Source organism: Strix aluco, chromosome 5 (assembly GCF_031877795.1).
Source record: "Strix aluco isolate bStrAlu1 chromosome 5, bStrAlu1.hap1, whole genome shotgun sequence".
Lineage (NCBI taxonomy): Eukaryota > Metazoa > Chordata > Aves > Strigiformes > Strigidae > Strix > Strix aluco.
The window spans coordinates 48,358,519-48,377,602 of record NC_133935.1 but is presented as its reverse complement, the minus strand read 5'-3'; the positions used below and the strand labels follow the sequence as shown (position 1 = coordinate 48,377,602).

The 19,084-nt window shown below is 42.8% G+C and overlaps 1 protein-coding gene across 3 annotated transcripts in view; it reads right to left on the bottom strand.

Moving 5' to 3' along the window:
• PTPRB (protein tyrosine phosphatase receptor type B) overlaps positions 1-19,084 on the bottom strand; it is a 66,374-nt gene that overhangs the window by 42,671 nt on the left and 4,619 nt on the right. For 2 of the 3 annotated variants that reach the window (XM_074827241.1, XM_074827242.1), the window contains exons 3-5: positions 13,108-13,346; positions 7,372-7,648; positions 73-351 (exon numbers count right to left, since the gene is read on the bottom strand). In XM_074827241.1, coding sequence (XP_074683342.1) covers positions 73-351; positions 7,372-7,648; positions 13,108-13,346 — 795 coding nt within the window. Of the gene's footprint in view, positions 1-72; positions 352-7,371; positions 7,649-7,847; positions 8,021-13,107; positions 13,347-19,084 lie in introns of those variants that run through there. The other variant, XM_074827243.1, reaches the window with a different exon arrangement.

Below are 19,084 nucleotides of genomic sequence, written 5' to 3'. Positions count from 1 at the left end.
GTTTCAAAATGCAGAACTGCAAAATTCCATAAGTGGTTTTATTTAGATGAACTAATATAAAACAAGTCCTACCAGTAGATCCACTTATGTGAAGTTCCGGGGTACTCTTATTTCCAGCAACTGCACTGAGGACAATGTTGTATTTATTCCCAGGGATGAGACTGGAAAAAGTATTTTCTGTTTTTGAAATTCTTCCTGGTACGGAGACTTCTTGTATCTTTTTATTATCGTGATCAAATAATACTAGGTTATACAAGTCCACCTTTCCTGAGGAAGGCTCCCACTGAACCTGCAAGCTTGTGAGTGTAGTTTTTTCCTTATTAATTTCAAAACGAGGTGGTGGTAAGGGATCTGTAGTTTTAAAAAAGCAGAAAACATAAACTAGCATTTCTTGCATTGGGATTGTCTGAAGTTTTACACAGCAGCACAAAAAACCTTTGAAAACTCTCCTTTTATCATCATGATGCTGCCAATGGTTTTCAAAAAGTGTTTCTCTTTCCATTTATAAACACTGTATCATTGAAACCTGTCTGCAAGGCAGTCCTGCAGAATTCAGAAAGGTTACTTGTGCTTATGTATACACTCACTCACACACACACGTAGAAAAACAGTCCCAGTTGTGGATGTATATAACAAGCTTGGAAATCTGCTGATAGTAAAACTGTAACAACTTTAATAAGAAACAGCAAACATGAAAACTCAGCAAATTACACTGAATGCCTCAGTGTAATGTAGCTTTATAGATACAGTGGTACCAGTGGCTTTCATTTCCTACCACTCATGCTAAACACTTTTATCACTAATGGGCATGAGCATTTATACAATTTTAAGGGCAACAATCCTTTGTTTTTAGTATTAACTTCAACCACTTCAAACAGATTCCAATAGAGTATGCTTCTGCTCTGCTGTAGTATTGTTCATACGAATTTTAAAAACCCCAAACAGCCACTGGATAAACTTTTAGGAACTATATTTAATTGGGGCTATTTCTCTGAGAAATTCTCAGCATTCATTATGCTGTTTATTAAGGAGCTCTCAGTAAAATCACCTGTAAAATACAATACACTTTAAAGGGATGGCAAACACTGACCAAAACAGAACACTCTGGTTGCTTGTATTCTCCAGGTGCATTTCATCACTCACAAGACTTCATGCAAATCAAAAGAAATGCATTACATGTTGATATACTATGGTATTGACATTTATGTCTCCCAATAAGGTTAAGCAATTGCATATTAAAAAGGTATTGTAAAACAACCCAAAGCAGCAAAATCAAGCATTCACAAGTTGGGAGTTAAAGAATAAAGGTTTCCCAACAATTTAACAACTAGATTTGTCTTCCACACAAGTACACTCTGTGTTACTCTTGCCTAGCATCAGACAGGGAGTGTATGGTGCATCCAGGCTGAGAACTGAGGTCTGCACACGAACAGTGCCTTAAACACAGAAGACTAAGACTGTTTTTCCAATGCAGTCATTGCTGCCTGGTTCCCTGAACAGGCAGACAAAAGAGTGTGAGATCACATAATTAAAAACTGCACCGTAAAGACTAAAAGGACAAAGTCAAACCTACCCCCACCCTACGAATACAGCAGTAGGAGTATCATGGGGTACTAGCCTTTAAGCTGTTTTTTCTTCAAAGCCTGGATGGTGCAGAGGGTTTAATCGCTTCTTACAAAGCTCTGCTGAGAACATACTGGTGCTAGGTTTTGGTGATATGCTCTGTCAACCAACTATGTTAGGAATTTCAAGGGACTCTCTCCCTCCTTGGAGACATTCAAAAGCTGTCTGGACATGGTCCTAGGCAACTGGCTCTACATGGCCCTGCTTGAGCAGGGGGCTTCGACCAGATGACCTCCAGAGGTCCCTTCCAACTGCAATCAGCCTGTGACTCTCTGAAAAATACTGTGTCCCTTTGAACCCAGGTCTCTGCTTAAATTCAGATTCTTGCTTTGGACTACAGACACACTAGTGCTCTTCAGAAAGAGATGAAAATTAAATTAACAAAATCAACAAATAAAAATAACTACCTTTTTTCCTGACCTCTTTTTTAAAGGCCAAACTAACTCTGCTTAAATCTGAAAAAAAAACCCAAACAAAAAAAACCAAAACCCTCAAGTCAAAGACCAAGCATATCAAACTTCAGGCCAAATAGTTAAAACTTCACCCAGTTACAGCAATTGAAACAGGAGGTTTTAATGAAAAGTGTCAGGAAATCTTAACAATGGGCTTGACTACCAGCTCCACCTATAATATATACTAAGCCATTAAAGACTATTATGTTGGCAGAAGTGAATAGTGGGGGTATAATCTTGTTCCTTGAAGGCAATTGTTCTAATCAGAAAGGTCAAACTTTGGGAGTCAGAAATAAATTCCAGCACTATATATGGTCAGATGCACAGCCAGCTGAAAAAGTTTTAAGTTGACTGATATCAAGAGAACAGTCTTGATAACTGTCAAGAAGTTTAAGTCTCTCTCTGACAAAGTCAGGATAAGGTTGACTGCTCATTAGTCCTGCAACAGTAATCAACATTGTAATCTGCATTATTTGCCAAATTCTACAAAATATGACATCTACATTTTTAGAAGTGCTTATACTGTCCTGGGTAATCTGTCTTCTAAGGTGCATTAGCAACGAAGAGTTGCGTGCCTAGAAGGTGAAGTTCAGAAATTCAGACTTTATCTAATCTATCTGGTCCAGAAAACAAAACACTCAGTGCTTTGTACATCCGCTAGAACAAAGGAACAATGAGATTGGGAAGTGCCTGGGCTGAAAGAGCCCTGGATGGAAACAAACACTTAAAAAGCCATTTACATTGTTATACAAGTCTCTGCTGGCAACGATACAACCTGATATATCACAGAAATAAAATATTTTCACAAAGATATTTTTATACCATTTGATACTATATGAATTAATGTCTCTTGATCTACAAAGGAATCTTCCAGAAGACTTAATGTTGTTTGAATTACACTGCACCTCCATTTTCACTTTTTAGGAAAAGGATATGCTTTGTGTGCACAACTGCTACAGATACATTTTATAGAAATGACAGATAGAGTTATGTCCAATCCCAATGACATGACTCCCAAATATAGCCTGTAAGCACAGAAACACCTCTGCCTTATGAAGGAGAAAAAAAATAACAAGAGATAAGAGCCCAGGACTGAGTAATGGGGAATTCCTTCCAGTCTCAGCCATCTTCCTACCAAATTATCAATTTTTTTTCCTAGTTCTCCCTATCATAAACCAGTAACCTACTCTTCTGAAGATTAAAGAGGCTTGATTTCATTGTCCTTATCAAGCACAAATATCCATTTCTTTGGGATGATATGCAACCTAGAAAATCTTTAAAACGTGTTGATTTATCTTCTTCTTGTACTCTGCCTTTTGAGATGATGATCATAACCATTACATGATTATGGATGATAGGATTATACAGCCTATAGTCACAGCCATGTCACAGTAGCTGTTCCTACAGATGGCTAATAAATCAGATTTGTCCCAAATAATTTGAAATTTACAGGAGTGAACACATGACCAAGCCATGCTGCTGGCATTACATAGTTACAAACTACAATGGAAAATTACTCTACCACTCTGCATCTTAGAAGGTAGAATTTTTAAACTCTTTTCATTCAAATATTTAGCAATTTTTATGACAAAAATGTATTTACCTGTTAGTTCTCTCAGTACAGGTGGCTTGGATTACACAGTAACATAATATATCACCGCAATATTTCTGTAGAAAACAATGCTGAAAATGGCATTTATAAGCCTATTTTAGAAGATATATTTGAAAGCTGGGGAATGGCCAAGTTGTTTCTCATGGGTCTCAAGACGAGTATTTCAAATCTGAATTTCAATTCAGAACCGAAATTCATAAATTTAACTGTAATTTGGATCATATACTACTGTTTTTCACTAGAATTTTAATTAAAGACCTAGTCATTCACTGAAAATACACTACCGAAATACAGAGTTATGCTGGTGTATGGACATTTGGACAATTCAGAACTTAAAAAGTATTTTATCTGAAATCAAGAAAGACAGATGCTTACCATCTTTTGTCATAGAGTAGCTCTCAGTCACAGAAATAGTTTTACTGAGAACAATAAAGAAGATAACATGAAAGGACTAACAGGTGCACGTGTTGTCCCAACTTTACAATGTCAAGCATGCTGACTAGTTGTATGGTTTTATATGCTGTTTTATGTATTCATAAAACACAACAAATGGTAAATTAATATGTGAAATAAATATACTAGCAACTGTAATCTCAGGTTTGCAGTGGAAAATTTATCTGTAGCTCGGAGCTGATAAATGGTGTTATCAGCTTTTTCTTCATTTCCTATTCTACCGAAATAGCATAATGGCCAACATTGTGTTTGCGTTTGCATGCCTGTGTATACCTGGCTTATATAGTGCATGTGTAATTGTATTTTCCATCCTTCTGGAGGACCTATTTTAGTTCTGCTCTAGAGGATTAAATACTTGCCATTTTAAATTGATAACCCATATATCAAAATTTCTTGAGTAAAGAGACTCCACCTTAGTGGATTAGTGCGAATTATTGTACCAGTATTCCATACTTTATTAGATTTCAGATCTATGTATCCGCAAGTGAAATAGAAGCTGCTTCTCTACTCAAAGATTCACAAAGGGTCTGGTGTTACTTGAGAGTTGATGCAGTGTTGGTGAGCTGCACACTCACTCTATTGGAATATCAAACTTGCAAACAACATAGACTTAACTCATTGTCATAACTGTGATTTTAAGGTGACATTAAATACTTGAAAGGCTACATTAAGTTAGGGATTTGGTCCTCTCCAAGCCTTCACATTACAACTGCAACTACAGTATGCATTATTAATCACTTTCACCTTAAGTCCTTAGTCAGAACAGATCACACTCAAAATTTAATAAAATGTGTTGGATTTTATGGGCCTAGCTACTCCACTATTTTGTATAAGAAACATGATGAGAACTGAACTCAGGAATGAGCACATGAAAATTTTAACAGGATTGAATATGAGCAAAAAGTTAATTTCTGAACTAGGTTTACAAACAAATCTGCCACTTTCTCTGTCTACATTTATAGTATCAAGACAATACAGCTGGCATTCCTCTCACTTAACTTCAACCGTCTAAACTTCAAGTGCCTGGTTTACCATAGGTTCCTCCGTTTATAGTCAGTGGAGAAAGCTGGCACCTCCAAAGGACAGCTTAGCCCATCTTTCTTATACAAAAATCTCAGGAAGGGAACCGCACTGAGTACCAAGGTCAGACATCGTATTTTTAGATGGCCCATGATAGCTCAGTTCCATTACCATTCAAATCAGTGGGAATTTTGTTTATAATATGGCTGAAAATATTCCTCATACTTTCATATTCACAGGATAGCTTCCAGGAACACATGCCTATGGACATTCAGGCTCAGCAGATCGTAAAACAAAACTACTGACATGAAGTTACAAAGGAACAGGTGAAAAAGAGCTTCCAGAAAACTGGTTTAAAATGCTGCCCCTAGCGGAAACATACAGAGGAATAATCCTCCCTCATTCTGCATTGGAATGCATTGTATTGACAGTACAACATGGTTGTTGACAGGCATAACAAACCCTATATATTCTTTAGAAAAAAAAAAACGACAAATTTTGGAGCTAACTGTATTTTGTACACTATCAAGCAATGCAACTGATGTGATTGAATCAAGGGAAGCGAGGAACCATGGAGCAATTCGAGCAGCTGTCTTTGCAAGAAACCTCCACGGTTCCTCCACTCTTGTATTTCATGCTTTTGACTGATCTCTGCTATCCAAAGTTCAAACATAAACCTCACTTCAACTATGGTCCACTAATTTGCAGTATTTCAAATTAAACTTAAATTGGTCTTTTCACTCTGATGTCAGCTACATAATATGACTATAATGAGCAGTTGCTTCCAATCGCTTTTATCTTACAGTCTTGCAAAATCTATTTACTGATAAAAAAAGTCATAAATTACATGTACAAGCTACTGTCTGGATGATTATGCATTAACCAAAATGCGATCTAAAGTGGTATCTTTTTCTCTCCTTGTACGTAGGTGTTCAATAATAGATCTCTAGTATTCAGTAATGATGGTGACTTATACCTCACTCTGGCAATGGTTGATTTATTCTTTCAATTTTCAAATTACAAGTCATCAATATTAAAAACAGTTAGCATGATGCATGACACAGATTTAAATCACTGTTTGCATAGAAACCATTACTCATTTTTACTAAGTGACATGACTTGTGCTTAATGAATAGCTATTGCACCAGAAGACTTGTCACTAGACTTATTTTTAACTTGAGTTACCAAACCAATTAATGGAGGGTATTTAGTGCATTTCTATCGTTAATGCAGGAAAAAGAGTCTAACAGTAAACGACGTCTCTGAACTGGTAACTGTTAAGTATTTGGCTGCTGTAATCTTCAATAATAATACTGCAACGTACGTCTCCAAAACTAACACTTTAGGAGCAAATCAGGGAGGCATTTAATGATGGATCTGATTTAAGACATCTCTCTTTTGAGTCTTGTGTTACCACCATTAAGAGGTTGGACAATACTATATTTCATCATCTTTAAAAAGACACTAATACAGGTAGAAAGAGTCCAGTTCTGTCACTGCAGCCAGTGGCTCTATGTCATTCATTGCTTCACAGCCGAGTTGCTCACACGCACGCACAAACACATATGCAGAAAGGGGGCTTTCCCTGGCAGCACTCTGGCAGGCTGCTGGAACATTTTTACAGCCAGTCATGGATGTGACACACAGTTGTGCTCTGCACACAACTCTACATCATAACACCTCACTGGTTGTATTCAAGGAAAACATACAAGCAAGAAGTTTCAGCCTTAATTTCTGACTTTCAGACTCTGGTTAGACAGAATAAAAGTACAGAAATAGGCTGAAAAAGTAAGTTATCCTTGAACAGGATCTACTGGCCGTGAAATAGACTGTATTTTAAACACAGTAAATTAGCTGTCACCTGAGGAACTACGAAGCCAATAGGTTTACATGAGCACAAAGGATGTTATGCACTACTACTTCTGAAAGCGTTCTGCTGGACGGCAGCTTAAGGGAGCGGCTGAAATGTGCTCCCAGCACTAACTGAATCTCCTCACAGCACCTTCTCCTTTCAAGCCTGCTGGGTTAACTTTTGGCAGCAGTTATTTCTGGCAGCGAGGTAAAGCGAACTCGAGCGTTCAGCAAACACCGCAGGTTTACAGCGGCTGTAGGTGCATCGCCCTCCTCCCCTTACAGCCAGTCGAAGCACGGGGACGGGAAGGAAAACCCCGGCGTCCCTCCCCGCGCACCTTCCGCGCCCTCCGCCCGTACCTGTCCGCACGGAGATGTTGACAGCCTCCCCGTCGGCGAGCGGCTGGACGCGGAGGCGGTACCAGGTCCCGGCCTCCAGGCCCCGCAGGGTGCAGCCGTAGGAGCCGTTGCCCGTGGGGGCGGGCTGGCAGCCAGCCGCCTCCCCGTCCTCGGAGCTGCCGCTCAGGCTGAAGTTGCAGGCGCGGCCCGCGGCGCTCCAGCGCAGCCGGACGCTCTGCCCGGCGACGTGCCGCTCCGTCAGGTTGGCGCTGCATCCCGCCGCCTCCCCCGGCGCGGCCTGCGGACAGCGGGGAAAGCTCTGACAGACCCGCCGGGCTCCGCCAGCCGCCGGTGCCCCCCCGGGCTCACCCCGCCCCGCCAACCCCGTCCCCGCTGCGCGCCGTGCCGGTGCGGGGCAAACCCGCCTGGGCCCCCCCGGGCTCGGCTGGGACCTTCGAGGGCCGACCCCGCGCCGCCACTCCCGGCCGCTCCCTCACCTTGGTCAGGGCCAGCGCCGTCCACAGGGCGAATCCCGCTCCATAGCTCAGCATCGCCGACAGGTTTTAACCCCGAAAACCCTCGCGGGGAGGGGAAGGGGGGACGGGAGGCGGCGGGGGTGGGTGCGGGGTGGGGTTGGGGGGTACGAAAGGAGCGAAGTGGCGGCGGCGGGCCCCGGGGGCCCCCCGCTCCCCGCCGGGCTCCGCGCGGCGGCCGCCGAGCCCTCTGCCGGGCCGCCCGCTGGTTGCATGCGCGCGGGGCTGCCCCGGCCGCCTCGCCGCCTCCCGGCCACCGGGGTGGGGGGGTGGGGTGGGGGGGCTGCCCGCCGCCCGCCCGCGGCTGAGGAGGAGCGGAGGAGGCGGGGGCGGCGGCCGCCGCTTCCCACGCTGCCATTCTGACCCGGGCTGACTCTCCCGGAGCCCTTCCCGCCGACTTCCGCAATCAAGAGGCGATTTCCTCGCGTCTCGCTGCTGGGGGCGAAGCGCGGCAACCCGGGACCTGCCGCCCCCCGGGTCCTGGGGGCGCGGGGAGGGCGGCGGGCGGCTGGTCCCGGGGTGCCGCCCCTCGCTTCTTGCGGGTCCCACCTTCCTCCCGGCTCCTCTCCCACCCCGCCTCCCTTCCTTCCTCGCCGCCTCCTCCCCATGTCGGCTTCTCCCCCGGGGCGTCTCTCCCCGTGCTCCTCCTGGCTCATGGGGGCCCCTCGGCCCCTCAGGCGGTGCCGGTGTTGGTGGGGGGCGGCAGCACTTCACTTGACGCTGCCTTGCCTTGCCTCATGGCTGCCGTGCCTCGCAACTGCCTCTCCTCACATCAGCCTGGCCGCATGCCTGCCTTGCCTCATGTCTGTCTTGCCTTGTGTCTGCCTCGCCTCATGGCTGCCTCGTCTCATGCTTGACTCGCCTCACACCCTCCTCGCCTTACGCCTGCCTTGCCTCATGGCCGCCTTGCCGTGTGTGCCCCTTCTCCTCATGACTGCCACCCGTCATGGCCACCTCACCTCGTGCCTGCTTCGCCTCACGTCTGTCTTGCTTCATGATCACCTCACCTCACATGCCTGCATCTCCTCATGCCTGCCACCCCTTACCCCCTCCTGGCCCACCCTTCTCTTGGCCTCAGCCATCATTAAACCGCCATTCCAGCCCCTGTGTCTCAAACACTGACATTTTTAGCGGTTAGCCACGGACCACCAAGGCCTCCGTCCTCTCCCTGGCCCTGCGACACCACGACCGGAGGCGTTGCAGCATGGAGACTCCCTGCAGAGCCCAACACCGAGCTGCTGCCCACAGCTCCGCGTGCCGGTGGAGGAGCAGCCTGTCTGTCAGCAGCCAGGTTATCTCAGCTCTTTGTTTTGTTCCGCATCAACTTGTGTCCTTGAAACAATTCCTTCTCACATCCCTTGAATAACTCACAAGCTAAAATTACACCACGGAAAGCAAGACAGTCTCCCTGTTTTCAGACTGCACCAAACAAGCTGTGCGCAACTCCAAATTGGCTGCAGCCACGGCACAGCTCTGTTTCTGTTGTGTGCCCATTTCCTTCTTGTTTAGGTTCCAGACTCTTAAAACCCATATATATGTGTATATGTGGTGGGGTGAGGGAGAAGAAACATAGCTAGAAGTGTTTTGGACCTTCAGATACTCAAATAGACAATAACCTAGCAGTCACGGGGTAAATTCGAGATTGCATAAAGGGGGAGGAATTTGGCATTTACTTTCTTCAGTGGGAATGGCACTTTTCTGCATCTTTCTGTACTGCATGATGCACATGGGATTTTAACTTTTAAAAGCAGCATCTCAAGGAAATTCAACACCATCTCTGTTTCACTTTTGCCCCATTTTAGGGAGAAAAAGGTGCTACAGTGTACAGATGGTGCTATGTTGTCTGCCTTTTAGCGGAGCTGCTGCTGCTGCAGGATTTTTCTGGGCATCAGCCTGTCAAACAAGCTACAAGTGTCTGAAAAACCTTAGCTCTTGTTCTTCCGTTCAGAAACCAAAGGTCTGAGCGCTTGTGAGTGGTACCTGCACCTATGGAAAGCTCCATCTGTCCCAGTGAAGCTCCATGCCTGGTCCTAGGCACATGGCACTGACAGCATTGGGCTTTACTCTGCAAAGCTCGGGATGATTAATAACTTTATGAACATCACCTTAAGTGATGATATAAATATGTATTGATTATTATGCCATTCTTGAGCCCATTGCAGAACAAGTTCTCCCTTGGAAGAGATGTTTTACATACTTCACGCAAAAGGAGGGACTGTGTCCCAAAGAGCTAGTACAGTGATAAACAAACCATCAATGGAAAACACAAGGTGTTAGACCTAAACGGGCACTAAAATGACATAGGTATCTTGTTTATAAAGATAAATTTATCTCTAGATGATCATGCTTTTTGGACCTAATGACATAAACCACACTAATATTTTTCCAGCACTGGAGAAGAGCAAATCTGAAGGCTTACCGGGATGTTTGGATTACTTCAAACCCCTCTCTGAAAATGACAATATTTGGAGTAACCCACCTTTTCTTGAAAAGTGGAGCTCACATTGTAAGGATTTTTGAAAACATCCATAATCTGAATTTGTAGGGAAGATATAATTCAGATATGTAGGTGTAAGTTATTAAGTAGATGTAATATGTGAAATGAAAAAAACCCACAACAGTGCAAACTCACAAAGTTCAGGACAGAAATTGAACCTCCCACAAATAAAATTTAAAGACTCTTGGAAATGTTTGTCTGTCTTCCAGCTTACATAAGATAATGTGTGGAGAAAAGGGATGTTGCAGCTTCCCAGCAGTGCCCATAATTTAGAAGTTCCTACTTTATTACTCTTACTCTTGCTATCGTAAAATCTTTAAAACTACCTTTTTGTATTGGTAGGAAAGTACCGTTTTATTAAGGGTTTTGAGACTTCCTTCTGTACGTTATTCATCACAAAGCTGCTGTAAGGGCAAGGTCTGACACAGATGTCTATGCAGCACTGGAATAAAACAGGAGGGGGTCCATCATTCACTGGTGGCAATACGTTTATATAGAATAGCCAACAAAATACGAGTAATTATTTCCAGGCTGGTATTGAATAAATGGGCTTTTAGCAAATCAGCAGTCACACAGCCTTTAACACTTACTGATCTGTGTGGCAAGCCAAGAAACTAATTAAAAAAGAAAAAAAAACAAACCACGAACTGGAAGTGAGTTTTGGGAGTGGCCGGACGTGTCTCTAATAGCAGGCTCCAAAGTCCCTTTCAGACACTTTCCCAAGGTTTCCTGACTTTTCTTTTAACACCAACATTTCTCTCTGTCTCTCTAATCAAGAGGAAATGGGCTTTGCATAGCTTTTGTCATGGTTTGAAAGTGCAAGCTGCAGTTTTACTTGAAATCCAAGGCTGCTGTAAACCAAACATTTTGTTCGATTGAAGTGTCACCATTGTCCCCCCCAAAATGGGTATGCTCGCAGCCAAATAACATCAAGGCTTTACTTCTACAAACAAGAGGACCTAGACCTAGCCTGGGCAAATGCAGTTCATAGAAGGTATTGTCTTCCTAACAATACTCAGTGCTTACTTAGTCTATGTGTTTTCAAAGCATCATGTTAAATCTAGTTAATCCTTTAAACGTCCCTGCTAGTTTGACAAAAATGTTTCTAACTCCACTCTAAAGACAGGGAAACAGAGATGGAGGCCAGAGATTTAAAGTTTATGTATCTAAATTGGTGTCTCTAGATTCAAATGTCCAGACCCGGCTGGAGGCTCTAAGGGATGAATGCTTAAAGTGCTTATCATCAGGATTCTGGTTTGAAAGCTTTGATCTAAGCAACTTGCTCAGTGCAAATCATGTGAATGGGAGGTGAACTGAGGTAGGAACACAGGAGACAGCAGCTTCCATTCAGATGGTGCCATTTCTTTAGCACTGGCGGGATTATTTAGTAGGAATGCTGGAGGCAGTTTGAGTAATACCAGATTATATAGGACATTTCTATTTGGAGGAGGCAAGTATTCTGTGCAGGAGGTATGCAAAGGGACAGAGGGCATGGGGAAATAAACTCAGCCTGCCTACACCAAGCCAGAATAACCATATTTTAAAAGAACCATCTCCATCAGCTATGAAAGGGGGTGTAGTGCATCCATCATTGGCTCAGTCCCTTCCCCTCATCATCACTAGAAAAGCAGTGTCAGGGTCCAGAAACCTTCAAGTTGTTTATTTTGGTCAACATAGTCCTGGGTGACACTACTTCTGCTTTCTCCCTGTTTCTAGAGATGTTCATACCAGATGGTACAAACTGCTCTGTCCACAGCCCTCCCAAATACAAAACAGATTTCTTTGTCTTATCCACAGTAACACTGACACCCAAAGTAGTAACTGAAACAACATGTTTGCCTGCCCCAATACATTGAGTGCAGTGTGGTCTCCTGGAGAAGACACCACAGGGAATTTAGGGATTTTCTAAACCACTATGTGTTGATAGCAGTACAGTGACCAACGATGTTCTGCATGCTTTGGCTCTAACTGCCCATGCACATTTTGCCAATGGTGATTCCAGATTTGCTCTCGGATTACTTAACTGTGCCTTGCAGGAAAAGAAGACTGGAAACTGATGTGGAGGTACTGAATGCCCACTGTTAGCTCGTTCTATGGACGGGGCTGGCATCCCTGTTCCCCTCCTCTGCCAGGGCTATTTGTGATTGGACAGAGCAGAGATCAAGAAGCAGCTGTGTGTCTCCACTCTGCCTATTGGTCATTAGATAAGCTGACCAGGGTCAAGGCCAGGGTTCCTTATAAGGCAAGTTAAAGCATTCAGATTTCACTTGCTTTGATCTGTAAACCATGTATGTAATTTTAGGACTCAATTATCCTAAATAAGATCATAAAACATACTGTGATTCTTAAGAGCCTAATTAGAGCTAGACCCTCATGTCGTACAACAAACCAATGGCAGAGCCTAAGTCACGGAGAGCAAATATCCAGGCTTCTGTGGCTCCTGCCACATCCATGAGCTTTCCATTGCTCCTCACATATCCTGAGTATTTCCCTCAGGCTTAGAGATTTTCCCAATGCATTGTGCACACCGGGATTGTGCTGTACAGAAGAGGCAGTAGAAGCTGTGCTTCTAGAAAAGGACACTATCAGCATGTACAAAGCATCCCATCAAAGCTCAGTCCTGTAGCTGTTTTTTTTAGTCCACGAAACATCCACCTGTAATAGCTATCAGGCTCCACAGAGTGGAGCAGGCTTAATAAAAATCCATCAATAATTATTCTGCCTTACCTCTTCTGTAGTGCCAGAGTATTGAAGAGTAGTTGTTGGAATCCAGGCTTTCTCTGTTACTGCAGATTTCAAGTCAAAGTAGAGGTTTTCAATGAGATTTTTACTGAAGTGTTCAGTCACGTTTCTGATGAACATCTCTGTGCTACTCTTCAACAGATTTTCAGGACTAGAGGTAACGGCATTTAAAGGGGGGGATGTAGTTCTAGGACTCCATACAGAAGTGTCTGCATCTTGGAGATCTAAGACAAATAAAGGAAAGTAATTAAAATCAGCTCTACATTTTTATAAACAATACTTTAGATGCCAATAAATGTGGCTGATATGACTTATAAGTAGTTTAAGTGCACCTGTCAGTTCTATAGCTTTTTGTTTTCAGTACAAACATGTATTTTGCGTAAATACCAAAGTCTGTGCAAAACAAAAGCAGAAAAAATTAGTTTCTCTGAACATTCATGCGATTCATTTTAAATACAGTCCATCAATGATTCTGAAGTGAAGAGAAAGGTTGTACTTTGTCATTAACAGCAAATGTTTTCACTCGTAGCTTTTTCACTTGCTTGTGTCTATCAAAGGGCACAGTTTCAGCTTTATATGCTCAACCCCTCCTTTGTAAGTATATGGGCCAGATTCTCATCTGCCTTTTCTCGGTGTAAGTTGAAAATATGGCTCTGTTCAAGATAATTTTTCAAGATAATTTGTTAAAGATCATTTTTTGTTTAAGATATTTGTTCAAAATAAGTTCCTTGTGCCCACATGGGACATTCCTCTTGCATTTTTAAACTGGTCCCATGCAGAGACCATGCTAATCCCTGACTGCTCTATTCCCAAGGTTCAGCTAACAATTGTATCAGTTAACTGAAGTGTCTGCAAATATAATGGTGGAATTGCTTTTTTAGTCACGTATCCTTCAGAGAACACCAAAGTTGCAATTAGAGTGCAGGAAAGATTTTACTACACATTTTTCCTCCACATTTTCATGGCTCTTCCTCCCCATTGGTATGTATTTAATATCCTTTCTTTGTGGCTGTGAGGGCAGGGTTCAAGCTGTGGTGGCCTCTACATCTGGTAGCATCACATTTCAGCAAAGCGATTGGAATTACTCACTGGCCCCTTCTCCTCACAAAATGCTGCCCTGCCATTGCTGGAGCACAGTTAGTGTGCATTGGCTCAACGCCCAAGACACTTTGTCTGTCCTTGAACTGGGATCTCCAGCTTGACAGAACCTTGTTTTGCTGCTGAGCCACTGGGCTGGTTGCCATTTATAACAATTTTAGCTCACAAACCCTCAAAAAAAAAAAGTAATGATGGGGTTAAATTTCAGCAGAAGCTTCCAATTGTAATTGCTTGGTGTGCAATTATGATGTTTTACCAGGCTAATGTGTGATTACCTCTTACCCAAAGGATCAGTGGGTGAGCTTCCATGAAGTCAACATAATGGATTTTTTTGTATATGTGTAAATATATATGTTAACATGTTTATATAAAGAAACTTACAGTACTCTCATTTGCATCCAGAAATAAAAGTGATATTGTAAGCCCTTGTAAGAGACACTTTCATGCAAGTGTTTCCTGTGCTTGACAGCACAGTGTGTTCACCTGGTACATGGTTTTGCATTGTCTTGAAAGGGATTGGTTTGCTGGAATGGGTTGATACCCAGAATAAATATTTCCCCTCCTTTTATCTAACTGTGCTTCTCTGGGAATAAAAATCTCCAAGTCTCCATTTAATTACAAAAAATGTTGATCAAATATTTTTCCAAATCAAGGCACTGAAAACAATACTACAGACCTAATTCTGCTCTCTCTTATACCCATGCAAAGGGTTTCATTGAACCCTCAGGTCTGGTCTAACACTACATGATCATCCTCATGCTGCTACATTTGCAGAATCCCTTGCAGAGTCTGCTGCGGTCCTACGTCACATACCTTCATGGCCCCCACCAAAAGCACAGGGAAGAGTCTGGCAGGGACAGCCCTGTGCTCAAGCTGTCATCAGCTGCTGCAACAAACCCATTAGCTGACAAGTCCAGACAGTCTAAATTCCATGTCCGTCATTGTTCCTGGGGATCTTCTGTTAGTGGGGGGTCTCTGAAGGGCTGCAGTAGGCAACTAGAAATGCTAGCACCAAGGACTTGGAAAGAATTAGGCCTGCTGGCTCTGTGCCTCTCGGATACCTCCAAGTTCAGCAGGGAGTAGAATTTACTGGTAGAAAGACGGCTAAAAAAAAAGTACATCTGAGTGGTCAGCAGCCACTTAGAAAAAAAGCACACTCAGTTGGGTTCCTAAGTATAGATTTACACACCCAACTTAAAAACACATTAAAAAAAAATCTTGCCTTTATTTACAGACAAATAGCAGCAATTCCAACAGGAAGACGTTTGCGTTCCAGTGCAATTGTGCTGTAGGAAAGCTGCTGATCCATAAAAGGGAAGCTGGTGCTGCCAGTGACATTTATGGGATTCAGCAGCAGGGGGATAACCAGCATTCCTGGTGCAGAAGCTGAGGGGAGAGCTCAACCCTCCTGGAAGTGAGACATTTGGTCCTGAGAAGTGTTCCACCTCCTGAGGAGGTACCATGAACAAGCACTTGGTCACTGCATAACCTGACTCCTCTTGTTAAGCTCTGGGCTACCCTGGGTTTCCAGCTAAAGGGTCTTTCCCAGCAAAGACTGACAACAGTCTGTTACCTGTAACCTGTGGATGGAAATGGCTTACGTATAGCAAGGACTATGCCATACTGGAACTTCAGATATATGTACCAGCACTTTCCATGTATCCTACATTTTACTGACTAATAGGGTTCATATCTGCCCTCACTTCAAGAAAATCAGGGTCCAGGTTTATATCCTCTTTCTAAGGAAAGCTGCTAATGGTCCTAGTGTAAGGACCCTTATAGGCCTTCTTCAATAGCAGGCACTTATAAAAGAAAACTGCATATTATAAGACCCAAGCAAATAGATTTCTACACAACTTGAGTTCCAAATTTTTAAACCCGAAAAAACTCACCTCCTGTCTGGACATCAGTAAAGTACACAGAAATCTCAACAGTGGGATTTTTCAGAAGTGTTTAGCATTACTCTATCAGTCTCTTTGGAAATCAGTCATAAAACTGTTCATGGGAACCCAACTGCAGCACTGACACTGACGTTGATCACTAGTGGCTGAATGATATACAGTGTGTGAACATACCATTGTAATCATCAGTAGCACACCCAGGAGAAATTATGACATTCTGACTAAGTGCATATTTCATCCATGGGGTATACTGCATCCATCTGCACAGCAGCAGGCTGCTTACAAGGAAAGGAAATCCATACATTTTGCATGTATGATGAGCCAGAGTGCTGATTATTTGTCAAGTACTGAGAACCCTACAGTGGTGCCTTCAGTCTCAGACAAGCCGGAATGGTGCAGCTTTCTGAAATAGCTTGCATTGTACCAATCTGCCTACCCTATTAAAGCTCAGTTTCAGAAAATTAAGGCTGAACTGCTAGTGAAACATAAATGAATCAGATATCTGTTGTATAAGAAAAAATACTCTGTAAGACTGTATATAACTTGCTAACAGCAAGACTTGGAGCTGGAAGTGGTTGTTTTAAGATCTCTGTATGTGCAGGACAAAATTAATTATCTTTTTAGCTGTCTTACTACTTGTAAATAGACAGCAAAAATAAAGACTCTTTCTGTTAGATGTAGGAGTGTGACAGAAGAACAAAATCCACTAAATGTCCTTTCTTTCCCATTCAGTGCAGACATTTTAAAAATTACAAAATTTATGCAACTTGAAAAATTTTTACCCTCTTTGTCTGAAATGTTGTAGAAGTTAGCGATGTTTGCATCTCATGTCAGAAGGGTCAAAAGTCTCCAAACTCCAGTCTAATCCTGAGCTGCTCTTTTACTTGCTTGTATTTGAAATACTGAAGTGGCCACTTAAAGGCTCTTTCAGCAGCAGTGGTAGCAGACCATCACAGATAATTATGCTGATAATACCATAGATTTATCATCAGCCCTGTTTCTGACACCCTGGATAACCCCAGGGTGCCTGAAGTGGATTTTTGGTTGCTGAAAGGTATCTAGACTCCATTAACTCCATGGATTACAACCCTACTGAAGAGAGCTCAGAAAGGTAGCTACTATGTCCTACACCTAGGACTTGGTTCAGTTGCCTAAACATAGTTGCCTAGTGCAATCTGAACTGCCTTAGGGCATCTGAGACATCTGCTCAGGGCTCTTAGAGCACCCATGGGAGACCTATGTCTCTCTGGGTAGGCAGTTGGAGGTCAGGTGGGATATCCTGGAGCATCTCAAATGGCAAAAAGCACCTACGTTGAGACAACTGAAATAAGACCTTCCTTCATTTAGATATCTAGACGCCGCAACCCACTCCAGCTTCTACACAGAGATCCATACAAAGTAAAGGGAGAGAATGTAATCACGAAAAGTATCAGTATAGTTGTCTGGAACTGTCATTGCAGCAAAAGATAAAATAGTCAAGCAGGACTTGCCATCTTCCTGGTTGCTCTGAAAAGCTGTTCCTATCATTCCATTTTTTCCCTATGAAAGTAGCTGAGCTGATTTTGTTCTATACTCTCTGTGCTGTGGCTCACTGAAACTTTGAAAATTTATGAAAACCAAAGACCTAGGCTACACTGCAGATTTTTCCATTTCTTTTTACAAAATGTAAAAACACATTTATCTTTGGGCTTCTTTCAGTATGCTATTGGATTGTGTACAAGGTCTTGTAATTATGTCCAAGGATCTGACATTGATGCCTTTCTTTTTCCAGGAGGAGCTGAGCAAAAATGGTCAGCCATGTATTGCTTTGACCAAAGAAAGAAGATTCAACTCATTGGTATTTCATGAGTTCACATAGATGTTAGCAAACTCTAACAAAATCCTATAAAATAGTAATTCAGGGAGATAAAAATGGGTTTTAGTGAATGTTTTTTAGGAAAAAATTTTGGGGTCAACTCAAAGGTGGAATGAAAATATTGGTTCTCAATGTCCTAATTTATCCTGGAGAAATCTGTAAAGGTTACACACACAAAAATCCAACCTGTTGTGAACCTAGGGATGAATTGGTGCAGTCATTACAAACACTAAAAGTGTGGAAAAATTAAAGCATAAAGATATTAACATGATCACAAAAATGGGTAAGAGTTGCTGAGTTTTCTGTGCTTCTGCCACCTTTTTTTGGTGCTCTCCTGCTTTCCCAAGAGTGCCAAGAAGATGCACGTGCCTTCCCTTATCATGTTCTGCAGTTGCTACTGCTGCTCCAGTGGTTTGGAGCATTTTCTGAGTGTGAACTGCCCTGGTCTCTTCTACCCTCCATCTCACCCATCAAAGTGTCAGCAGTGGGATGTGAACTGAAGCTCAGGTTCTGATATGAAGCAGGCAAACTGAAGTGGGATAAGGGGAAGAGAGAAGCCCATCTGAAAGAGAAGACACAGAGCCAGAAACTGGGGTAGAAAAGGAGAAAGGACTGTGGAGGTAACAGTTTGAACGTCAGATGGCACATCAGGCTTTGGCTCATACATAGTATCTGATATTTTGTCTATTTTAGACTGCAAACAAAACGAGATAAAAAGATGCTGTATTTGTTATTTGAATTCCTTGTCCAACTTGTTTTACATCTTTGTAGATCGCACTATGGTTCTTAAGTATTTGGCACATAACAGTAAGTAATAAAACCATTCTCCTCCACAAAATCAGCTACTCATTTGAATGGGGCTTTGTCTTGATATCCACAGTTCTAGGGGTTTGCAGCTACAGTTCCTTCAGGAGATGTCCCTACTATGTATGATATGGTAGAAGACAAATGCAATGCAGATCATCATACTACAAAACAGTTCACATCACCACCTGCATCCAGATGGATTTACAGGCTGTGTGACAGTCTCTGGATCTCAGTGAATAACTGTAGCATACAGCTTGGACTTGTGTCTCCCTAGTTGAAGTCATTCTCCACTTAGTGAATA